Here is an 11,971-nt window from a genome sequence, read left to right as displayed (position 1 = left end):
ATGTAAGGCCAGTTCTCTACGCACTTGTGAAACCAGGCGGTGTTCATGGCAGAAACGAACACAACAATGAGAACCAAAGACGGTTAAGGGTTGGTTGTGTGACTTGTGGTTGTCTAGGTATACACTAAAGTTCGACGGTTCAAAGATATCAAATCTACAGATTGATCGAGTATATCCGACAAAAGTTCACTACGGAAAGTTCAAAGAGAAACCTACTTATCCAGATGCGATTAATCCTTACTTGCGAATCACACAATTTTTCATGCATACTTCCGTGATATAGCCATTCCCCATTCATGTGGGGGATTGTTGGGTTTTGGATGTATTTAATTAATATATTAAATACTTAAAAGAGGGTGAATGGGAAATGGAGGGAAATGAAATTTTTGAGTGAAATTTTAAGTTCCCTCTCCCTTGGCAAATGGGCATTGTCCCATATTGGAAGAGGAAGAGGTTTTTTATGGGTATATAAGCAATTGCTCTTCTTCTAGCTCTTAAAGAGTTGAGAAGAAGGCAAGCCTCGCGCCGTCGTCGTCGTCGTCGTCGCTCGCTCGGCTCGGCTTCGGCTTCGGCTACGGCTACGGCTTCGGCTTCGGCTTCGGCTTCGGATTTGGATTTGGATTTGGATTTGGTCAAATGATCGATTGATTGATTAACTTTTTGGACCAAATTTATTATTAAATATTTGTTTTAATAACAGAATATTAATATTAAATATTAATATTAAATCCAATCCGTTTTTCTGTTTTGGTAACAGAAAAGTAACTACCCTCTTCAATTTTCCCTCTTTATTGTTGAGTAAATGGCCATTTATGTAATGGCATTTATGCTGTGGGCGTTTTGCATAAACAGCCATTCTGAAGAGTTGCACCTCTTCAGATTTCAGCCTAACTTTGGCTGTAAATACAACACTATTCTGCTCAGAATTTCACTACGATTTTCTGAGTTTCTTCTCCTTCTTCTGCATACTTTTAGCATCAAACAAAGCAAAAAATAAGTGTGATTTGCTACCGAACTTTGTGTTCGCTGAAACACTGGGGTTTGAAGTACCACTACACCAGTGTGTAATTCGTTCTATCCTGGGAGGAAATAATCCATAACCTTGGGTACTAGGAGGGGATTAAATTCCTTAAGGAAACACTGTGAATTCAGTGGGCTCGAATTGGTTTTATGTCATTTCTGTTTATGTTCATTTCTGTTTATACTCATTTATATTTCCAGAATTATTTTACAAATACAGTCTACTAACAGAAACAGCCTCTCTATCCCTCTGGGGTAGGGGTACGGTCTACGTACACTCTACCCTCCCCAGACCCCACTGGTGGGATTTTACTGAGTTGTGTTGTTGTTGTTGTTGTTGAGATAAATAGGGTGAAGTACATCTAGCTAGTGAGATGGTTAGTTGAGATCTCTTCACTTTAATCGCAGATTTCGACTTTGAGTTTTAAGAATGAAAAACTTCTTCGTATAACCAATTTACTCTCTTTACTTAGCTCCCATTTGGTCATAAATTTTGGTAACTTTTTTTCAAAAGTTTCTGAAAATATCGGTTGTCCACAGAATATGGTCAGTTTTGAAGAAATTTTGAATTTGTATTTTCAAGTTCTCAAAATCTGGTTTTGGGTAGTTTTTGGGCGAAAAAAAACTTCAATATTTTTTCAAATAAAATACATGTCCAAATATAATTTCAACTTTCCTAAAATATTTTTCAAAGCATCTTCAATTTTTTTTTTTGAAGTTCCAACCAAATATATATATGTCGAAACGCTATCTTAACTTACCCATCACAAATATAAATTAGTTAGATCACTAAATTTCTTAGTACATGGGGAGGGTGTTGTTTATCTTTTACCAAAAAGATTGAAATGATGTTTTATGAGAAATACCAAAAGATAACAATAACAAACATTGAAGTGACTGAATATGTTTGGAATGTTAAAGACTAAAGATAGACAGTTGTTGTTGAGATCCAAGAAGGAATCTAAGGGAGAACCAAACCAAAAATGCCAGTTTTGGGCAGTGTTTCCACATTAGAGGACAAAAAAATCATTAAAGACAAAAAAACAACCTCAAAAATATTTCATTTCAATCAATTCAAATTAACTAAAAAAGCAGCTCCCAAGTAAATTGAAACCCTTGAAATACTGAGTACTATATAGATCCTCAGTAGCAGATTCACAATTTAAAGTTTAAATACAGTTTATTGGGTTCTGAATAAATAATTTGTATATATTAAATGATTTTTTTAATAATTACATGAATACAGCAACTGAATTCAACCCGTACTAAAACTCTAGCTCTGTCCGTGATATAGGTCAAGAACCAAAAAGAGAAAAGAATAGAAAAGAAAACAGTCTACTTAGAATGTAGGCATTGGTTGTGGCGGCTGTTAGATTCTAACCAAAAAATTGATTTAATAACTCAATATTCTGAGTATTAATGTCTGTATATTTTGTCCTTAAAAGAAGCAAAACCTAGAAACCCTTCGAGCCCTGGGTATGGAAAAATCCTTGGTAGGGAGCACTTTCCCTCCAATGGGGCCCTACGCGGCACGAATCCGGATATAGTCGGACTCTAATGCGGGTACTGGACACCGAGTGGGAAACCAAAAAAAAAACCTAGAAACCCTAGATTTCAGAAGCCAAGCTATACAAATTAAATTAAACCAGAACGCCCACAATTTGAGCTGCAACAAATTAAAATGTTTTCTTTTGGATTGTGACCTGATGAAGATGATGACTGTGACTTTGCCAGGAGGAAGAAGAAGACTGAAATGCAGCAGCCATATTTACAGTCCACATATTTGTGCAGTGTCCACATCGAACTGTCACTATATCAAACAAGTTGCTGCATGGTACACTCACCTGCAATTATATATCAAACCCCATTAATATAATAACATCAAAAAGAAACCAAACAAAATATATATTTTTTTTTAAATTAGGAGTCATGTAAAACTCAGGGATTTCAGACTTTGATCTTGAAGATGTAGTCACAAGTGAGTGATGGTCTCAAGGAATGTGATATTATTATATTATATATTTTAAATTTTTCTTTGCATATAATGTATCCTGATTTCAGCAACAAATAATGAATTCAGTTGAACTCACAGAACCCTCTATGTTCGTCTTTTGAGCTTAGGGAGAAGGCCACTTAGGGTGGAAGGGAAAGGTCTAAATCTTGAGATCTCTTCTCAAAATTGCACCAACAAAAGAATGAGAGAAAGTTCATATATTCACCCAACTACAATTGGACTAAGCTTCCCCTTTGTCATTCTTCTTTAGCTAATGATGAAGCAAATCCCTAAAGTTAAAGTAGTCAATGAAGCATCCTTTTTTTTTCGGTTCAAGAAATTGCCATAAACTAGGTGGTGAGAATGAGAAAAAAAACATAAGTTACCTCGTTCGTGCTCATACGGCTCTTTTATGGAGTAAATATCTAGATCTAAGACGTGCACAAGATATTAAAAAGAGAATTCTACCTGTAACATCTATGTCAGTCATATTTTAAAACTTAATAAGATTATGAAAAAACCCTAAAGAAGGAACAATTTGGTGGTCTTAAAAGGGTGGAACTTCCAAGAAAATGGTCAAAAACTGAGAACTTAAAATCATTCGAATGAAACCATTAACAAAGAAAAGTTCTTTTCTGATAACACACTAAAGAGTAGTACTACTTTGTTAGCTTGCCTGTTAGTGCATTCTTTTCAGTAAAGAGAAAGGTACAACACATAAATAAGAAAAATCTAAGGAGTGGAATATAAAGGACACTTCTTGATCATAATTATCTTCAATAATTTGTATTTTTTTTAATTTAGATAAACATAAAATCAACAGAGAGATTCAGTGTTTCAGGTATCACTTTCTTTGAGTACTGCAAAAGATCAAAGAATGCAAAAAAAGAGATACCTATGGATTGAGACTTGACTTTTGGAAGCAAAAACAAGTGAGAAAACCTATAGATTTCTGTATAATACCACCAAAATAACCAATCTCTGAATTACAAATCAGCTTTATTCAACTAGTAAAAAGACATAAAATAAAGTAACTTCACACACACACACACATGATACAGAAAAAAACATGCATATTAGTAATACTAGAGAGATAGAGATATATACCGCAAGAACAATATTGCAAAAGTTGCAAGGGATATAGCAGAGTTGCTCAGAATTAGTAGAATCAATGCAGGTTGCCATGTTTATTTGAGGACTGTAGCTTAAGGGAAGAACAAAGAAAATGGTGAGAATTATATAAAGAAATGGGAAGAAGAAATAACCAAATATATATAGAGATCAAAAATAAGAGGAGACAGTCCTTTACTCCCTCTTGGAAGCACAAAGGTAAAAGCAAACACTAAAGAGAATAGGCTTTTATTCTCTCTCTAGTCTATTGGCCTTTTTTTTTTTTTTTTTTTTTTTGGTTATTTCGCGCTCGGTGACTCCATACACAAGACTCGAACCCTAAATCTCTAGTTAAGAAGCAAGGAATATATAATTACTACCAGCATAACCTTGTTGGTTAGTTTATTGCTTTCAAAATGTGCTATGCATGTGCACAAAGGTAGATAAAATAGGTGTATAAAAAAATACATACTCCCTATATTCCAGTTTATGTATCTTATTTCCTTTTTAGTTTGACAAAAAGAAATTCTCTTTTCTAAATGACAAAATGATTTGAGTTAAACTTCTCATATTACACTAAATAACTAGTATTTATAGCCAGAGGCATATCCAAGTTGAGGGATATGGGTTCACAGGAACCCATACTCCTCTTCATAAACCATGTATAACAATGTTATATTTCTTCAAATTACTTAAATATATGTGCCTGAACCCATGTTCAAAGACTCTTATGGTGCAATTATATATTATTGGGTGTATATCTACAAGTGAAATTGGCAGTTCAAATTCCACTCTAAACGGTCTTATTTTCGGTATGGAGTATAAATATATAAGTAAAAATTACTAAAATTTCAAAAAGAATATAATTTTGAACCTATAATTTCAACAATGTAGTGGGTTCATGGTAAGAACTAAAGTTAAACCCATCAAATATAAATTCTAAATCCACCTCTTCACAATAGTGCACCCATCCTCTTGAAATCCTGGATCCACCTCTGTCTATAGCCACATAAATATTGTGATATGTGTAAGACTATACAAGTTCAAAAATGTTATAGTCATAATACAAATGTTACGATATGCTTAAAACCATAAATTTTAAAAGTCTTCTTCCTTATATTGAGGAGAGAACGTTGTGTCGTAGAGAAGGATCATTTACAAAGAAACGCAAAGTGCGAAAGTAGCTGGGAGCTAAGATTCTGCTCGTGAGTGTAATGGCATAAGCCTACCCGACTATAATACCAACTCGTATGACGGAGAGAAAGCCTGCCATAGTGATTCAAGATGATTTTTCCCTATAAGAGTAGGCTTGATAAGAGCTAAAAAATGAAAGAAGATATAGGGTGTGTTTGATATAACGGAAAATATTTTTCGTGGAAAATGTTTTCCAAGAAAATATTTTCTTGGAAAACAAGTACTAATCTTATTCATTTTCCCGTGTTTGGTACGCAAATTAAGGAAAATGAGTTCTCAAGAGTATTCATAAATAATTTAGATATAATAAACATGAAGCCATAAACTTTCAAACCAACAACCTTCCGAATCCACAAATTTCATAAACTTTCGAAACCGCGGAATTTCGAACCCGTAAACTTTATAATTTCTAAACCCATAAACTTCCAAACACATAAAACTCCGTACTCATAACTTTGGAACTTGTAAAATTTGAACCTTTAAACCGATAAATAAAAAACTAAAACTGAAAAATATATTTAAAAATTTATTTTGGGGGGAGAGAGGGGGGAGGAGAGGGGCAGAAAAATGAAAAAAAAATAGAAATTTGAAATTACAAAAAGAAAAAGTAAAATAAAAAATTTGTGCCTGTAGGGGGGGGGGGTATATGGGGGGGAGTGGGTGGTGCAGAAAAACGAAAAAATAGAAATTTAAAATTGCAAAAAAAAAAAATAATGTAAAAAAAGAACTTTTTTGCGGGAGGGGGGGTGGGGTGGAGGGATAGTAGGGTGGGTGGTAACGGAAAAACTTAAATTTGAAAAAAAAAGTCTTTTTTGGAGAGAGGGGGTGGGGTGGGTTGGTGAGGGTGGGGAAGGTTGAGAAGAGTTTTGGAAAATGTTTTCCCTTTTCTGATAAGGAAAACATTTTCTCCAATTGAAGGAAAATGAGTTCATAAGGAAAATATTTTCCAAAATATTTAAGCCAACCAAATATGGAAAAATTAGAAAATATTTTCCGGAAAATATTTTTTTTCCTACCAAACACACCCATAATATTTTGGAAAATCACAAAAATTTCTTAACTAAGCAAACTAAAGTGTTGTTATGTAAATTATTGCTATCCTTTAATCCCTATAGTCCCAACATATTCTATATTATATATGATGATTCATTGTAAAAAGAATATAATTTTCTGTGAGCCTACAGTTGCAACTTATCTTCTTCTATTTTGATCCGTTGCCTTGTGTGTTAGTGATTCCCCTTAGTCGGCCGTAGGTATTTGTGGCTGTGGTCTGGGATGGTCGAGTGAGGTCATGTCCTCGGGGGGAACGGGGGGTGGGGCAGGAGGTAGGGCAGGGATTAGGGGGTGGGTGGGGAAGCAAGGGAGGTAAAGGGAACAAGGGTGTCTATAGGTTGAGAATTGGTCATCGAACGTAGTTACATTGACGAGTAAGTCTATAGAACTGGCAAAGATCCTCCAAAAGAGGAGGGTCAATAAAGCGTGTGTCCAGGAGACAAGGTGGGTAGGGTCGAGGGCAAAGGACGCGGGCGGATATAAGCTTTGGTACTCAGGAGTCCAAAGAGGTAAGAATGGAGTGGGTATCTTGGTGGATAGGGAACTTAGAGAGTCTGTGGTTGAGGTTAGACGAGTGAATGATAGATTAATGAGTATTAAGTTGGTGGTCAGAGAGTGCACCATAAACATCGTTAGCGCCTATGCGCCTCATGCGGGCCTAGATGAGGAGGTTAAACAGCGCTTTTGGGAGGGGTTAGATGAGATTGTGCGCCACATTTCGCCTACTGAGCAGCTATTCATAGGAGGGGATTTCAATGGTCATATTGGGTCGACCGTAGGTGGTTATGGGGAGGTGCATGGAGGCTTCGGTTTTGGGGAGAGGAATGGAGGAGGTACCTCACTTTTGGACTTCGCTAAGGCTTTTGGGTTGGTGATTGTGAACTCTAGCTTCCCGAAGAGAGAGGCGCATTTGGTTACTTTTCAAAATGCGGTGGCAAAGACTCAAATTGACTATCTCCTCCTCAGGAGGTGTGACAGAGGATTGTGCAAGGATTGCAAGGTGATCCCGGATGAGATACTCGGGACACGGCATAGGTTATTGGTGATGGACATTGGTATTATGTTAAAGAGGAGAAAAAGGTCTGCTTGAGGAAGACCGAGGATCAGGTGGGGAGCCTTAACTAAGGATAAAGCCCAAGAGTTGGAGGGGTGGTTGTCGGCTATGGCAGCTTGGAGGAGCAGTGGTAACGCAAGCACTATGTGGTCAGCGACATCTGAATGTATAAAGGAGGCTGCGAGAGAGGTGTTAGGGGTCTCGACGGGCATCTCTGGTGGGCACAAAGGAGACTGGTGGTGGAATGAAGTGGTCCAAGGTAAAGTGAAAGCGAAGAAGGCGGCGTACCTAAAGTTAGTGCGGAGCATAGGTGAGGAGGAAAGGCGAGCGTGCGTAGAAAGGTATAAGGTAGCTAGGAAGGAAGCTAAGCTGGAGGTCACGAAGGCTAAAACTACGGCTTATGGTCGTATGTATGAGGAACTAGGGAAAAAAGGCTGGGAGAAAAAGTTATTCTGGTTGGCCAAGCTGAGAGAGAGAAAGGCTTGGGATTTGGACCAAGTGAGATGCATCAAGGATGAAGATGGTAGAGTTTTGACGGAGGATGCGCAGATTAAGAGAAGATGGCAGACTTATTTTCATAAACTTCTGAATGAAGAAGGGGATCGGGATATTGTGCTAGACGAATGAAACATTCCGAGAGTCACCGTGACTCTGGGTACTGCAGGTGTATCAAGGTTGAGGAGGTTGTAGAAGCTATGCGTAAGATGAGTAGGGGTAGAGCGACCGGGCCAGACGAGATTCCGGTAGAATTTTGGAAGAGCGTGGGGAGAGCAGGTTTGGAGTGGTTGACTGGGTTGTTCAATATTATTTTTAAGGCGAGGAGGATGCCAGAGGAGTGGAGGTGGAGTACGGTAGTTCCATTGTATAAGAACAAAGGTGATATCCAGAGTTGTAACAACTATAGGGGTATCAAATTACTGAGCCATACCATGAAAGTGTGGGAGAGGGTGGTTGAAGCAAGGGTGAGGAAGGCAGTGTCTATACCGACAACCAGTTCGGATTCATGCTGGGTCGTTCGACTACAGAAGCTATACACCTTGTTCGGAGGTTGGTGGAAATGTATAGAGAGAGGAAGAAGGATCTGTACATGGTGTTTATTGACCTGGAGAAAGCATATGACAAGGTTCCTAGAGAAGTTCTCTGGAGATACTTGGAGGCAAAAGGTGTGTCGGCCCCGTACATTATGGCGATCAAGGACATGTATGATGGGTCTAAGACTTAGGTTAGGACAGTAGGAGGAGACTCTGAACATTTTCCGGTTGTAATGGGGTTCAACAAGGTTCTTCACTCAGTCCGTTCTTATTCGCCTTGGTGATGGACACGTTAACGCACCATATTCAAGGGGAGGTGACATGGTGCATGCTATTCGCCGATGACATGGTTCTGATTGATGAGTCGCGAGCCGGTCTTAACGAGAGGCTAGAGGTTTGGAGACAAGCTCTTGAGTCTAAGGGTTTCAAGCTGAGTAGGACGAAGACGAAATACCTGAAATGTAAGTTCAGCGCTGAGCCGGGGAAGTGGGCGTGGACGTGAGGCTTGAATCACAGGTCATGCCAAGTAGAGGAAGCTTCAAGTACCATGGGTCGATTATCCAAGGGGGAGGGGAGATCGACGAGGATGTCACACATCGTATTGGGGTAGAATGGATGAAGTGGAGGTTAGCATCTGGAGTCTTGTGTGACAAGAGAGTGCCACCGATTCACAAAGGTAAGTTCTATAAAGCGGTGGTTAGACCGACAATGATGTATGGGGCTGAGTGTTGGCCTGTTAAGAACTCACATACCCAGAAGATGGGAGTAGCAGAAATGAGGATGCTGAGGTGGATGTGCGAGCACACTAGGATGGATAAGATTAGGAATGATGATATTCGAGAGAAGGTGCAAGTGGCTCCCATTGAGGACAAGATGCGGGAAGCGAGGCTCAGATGGTTCGGTCATGTTCAGAGGAGAAGTCCAGATGCTCCGGTAAGGAAGTGCGAGCGGCTAGATGTGGAGGGGAAGAGAAGAGGTAGAGGGCGGCCTAAGAAGTATTGGGGAGAGGTTATCAGACATGATATGGCAAGGCTTCAAATTTCCGAGGACATGACACTTGATAGGAAGTTGTGGAGGCCGAGTATTAAGGTTGTAGGTTAGGAGGTAGTTGAGTCTTGCCTTACTTATACCTTTGCAAGACTAGTCTGGTAGGGTTTTACCTAAGATAGCTAGTGTCATTGTTGTGTCTTACTATTTCAATGAATGGCGTATTTAATAGCTATCGCTTTACTTTGCATCTTTCTTCTGGATTCATGTTCATATTTTTTCTTATTATTTCTGTGGTGATACTAATATTCTCTGCTTTTGTCCTTTTGTTCTATTGAGCCGAAGGTCTCTCGGAAACAGCCTCTCTACCCCTTCGGGGTAGGGGTAAGGTCTGTGTACACACTACCCTCCCCAGATCCCATTAGTGAGATTTTACTGGGTGTTATTGTTGTTGTTGTTGTAATTCTCCTATCCAAACAGAAAAATTAAAATAAAATTAGGTTAGGTCAATTCAATAGTGCCCACGGCAATAGAAAATTGATGAATAGGAAAAAGCAAAAAGTTACTGCAAAATACTGCTAGCTGTTATAGAGGATATCAATCCCATATAATATCCGGTTCATAAAAACCGGGTTTTGAGGAATTAATGTGGGCTTCTTTTTCAGAAGTGTCAGATATTGGCCAAACAAGGTTTAGGGTTTTGTTGGGAATTAACTTTGGGAGGATGAAGAAGAGAAGGTTTTGGCTGTATTATGCTACCAATCCACAAGAGAATAAGTCAAAAAGAAGAAAACTCTTTTTTCAATTTAACTTATATACACCGTAATAAGATTAAAAAAAATTCACAAAACATTAAATATCACACTTAGAATTTGAACCTATAACCTAAAATGTTTCTTGAACTCCTTTACCACTTTACTAGAATTTTTTACTTTATTTCGAGAAAATTGATCAACAAATTAAAAGATTTGTTCTTGCTGCCCACTATTATTTTTTACTGAAGTGGATGCGATTGAACCCCTTTTTTCGGCTTAGTTTCTCTCTCGCGCGCGCACATATATACATATATATATATATATATATATATATATATATATATATATATATATATATATATATATATATATATATATCTTGATTAAATAAATATATTTTTGTATATTTATGTATTATATATAAAAAATATATATATTTTATATACTTTTCGGCTAGCGAATACAATTAGTTTTAGTCGACCGGCCAGCTATATTTTGCCCTATTTTCTTTGTGAGGGCCAGGGGTTGTAGGGGGTAGGGGGGCTTACCATGTTTGTTTGTTTGTTGCCATTATAATTGTTTGTGTTGATGAAGAAAAGAGAGTGGTGTGGCTATGGCCTTTCCCTTTCAATCTCTGCGACACCACAGCGGACGAGGGGGGCGCAATGTCTCTGTGATTTTAATTTTTAATTTTTTTTAATTCTTTCTTCTTTTTTTATGCATTTGTTCTTTTTACAATTTAAGTTTTATGCATTTTATACTTACACAATCAAATCATATATATAAAAGATAACTGCATGTAACTTTACATTGTCACTCACTTCCATTACTTATTATATTACTGTTGTTATTGCTTGTTGCTTTATTTTTATCGTTTCTTATATAAGCTGAGGGTCTATCGGAAACAACCTCTCTGCCTTTATAGGATACAGGTAAAGTTGCGTACATACTATCCTCTCCAGACCCCACGTATGGAATTAAGCTAAGTGTGTTATTGTTGTTGTTTCATGTAACTTTGTATAATAAGCATGGATTTAAGTTAAAAGAATTTACAGTAATGAGTTTAATTGGTTATAATAAGTTGTTGTTCTATTTTCTAAATTAATATTTCAACTTGATTGTCTAAAATATCTCTTATATAAACTCAATAAGCAATAATGGGTAACTTCAGATATTTGATAAACAACATTTGTTAAATTACAATGATAGTATAAAGATTCTATATAATTTAAATCTAAATTAATGTACAATTAATATATGACTGTAAAAACTTATATGTACAAGCCTACCAACAAAAAGTACTACTATTACCTCTACCATAGAGATAGTAACAGATTTTGATTGTGCTTTATTCCTAAAGTATATCTTTGTTTTCTTTTTTCCTCTTTTTGGTGATACCTTTTCATTCTTAACGAGTCTTGTATTAATGGCTGCAGACTCATACCAAGAAAAATGTTTTCTCTAATTTACCATATTATTTGGTATAAAAATTTGGTGCGAATTAATATTTATCTTATTCGTAAAATGTTTTAGTTGACTCATTCTCCTGGGATTTCAACCCTCATTAGTGACCCAATCCGAATTTAACTTGCATGAAAATATGAGACTAGTTAGATATTGACTCGTTTTTGCTTAACTTATTTTTACCTGCTCAAATTTAAATCCAAAATGTCCTGTTATCATCTTTAATGAGAATTAATTTGTCCTTAATTTGAGATTTTTAAAAATTGGATAATTGATAGAGAATGTTGGAGGGGCTTGAACCTCAACCTCA

At 37.1% G+C, this 11,971-nt stretch overlaps 2 protein-coding genes across 2 annotated transcripts in view; one reads left to right on the top strand and one right to left on the bottom strand.

Moving 5' to 3' along the window:
- The window catches only part of LOC109240707 (axial regulator YABBY 5-like), a 12,502-nt gene extending 8,159 nt beyond the window's left edge, over window positions 1-4,343 (bottom strand). The window contains exons 1-2 of the mRNA XM_019407376.1: window positions 4,121-4,343; window positions 2,724-2,864 (exon numbers count right to left, since the gene is read on the bottom strand). Coding sequence (XP_019262921.1) covers window positions 2,724-2,864; window positions 4,121-4,198 — 219 coding nt within the window. The 5' untranslated portion in view covers window positions 4,199-4,343. The remainder of the gene's footprint in view (window positions 1-2,723; window positions 2,865-4,120) is intronic.
- A 2,616-nt stretch (window positions 4,344-6,959) lies between these two features.
- On the top strand, window positions 6,960-7,460 carry LOC109240701 (craniofacial development protein 2-like). Its single transcript, XM_019407370.1, has one exon. The coding sequence runs from the start codon at window positions 6,960-6,962 to the stop codon at window positions 7,458-7,460; it is 501 nt and encodes a 166-aa protein (XP_019262915.1).
- The last annotated feature ends 4,511 nt before the right edge of the window (window positions 7,461-11,971 follow it).

This window comes from Nicotiana attenuata, unplaced genomic scaffold (genome assembly GCF_001879085.1).
Source record: "Nicotiana attenuata strain UT unplaced genomic scaffold, NIATTr2, whole genome shotgun sequence".
In the NCBI taxonomy this organism is placed as follows: domain Eukaryota; kingdom Viridiplantae; phylum Streptophyta; class Magnoliopsida; order Solanales; family Solanaceae; genus Nicotiana; species Nicotiana attenuata.
The sequence above is the reverse complement of the archived record's forward strand: the minus strand, read 5'-3'. Positions and strand labels throughout refer to the sequence as shown.

Excerpts from the sequence above, each read along its gene's own strand:
- LOC109240701 (XM_019407370.1), top strand. The coding sequence starts at position 6,960 with ATGAGTATTAAGTTGGTGGTCAGAGAGTGCACCATAAACATCGTTAGC.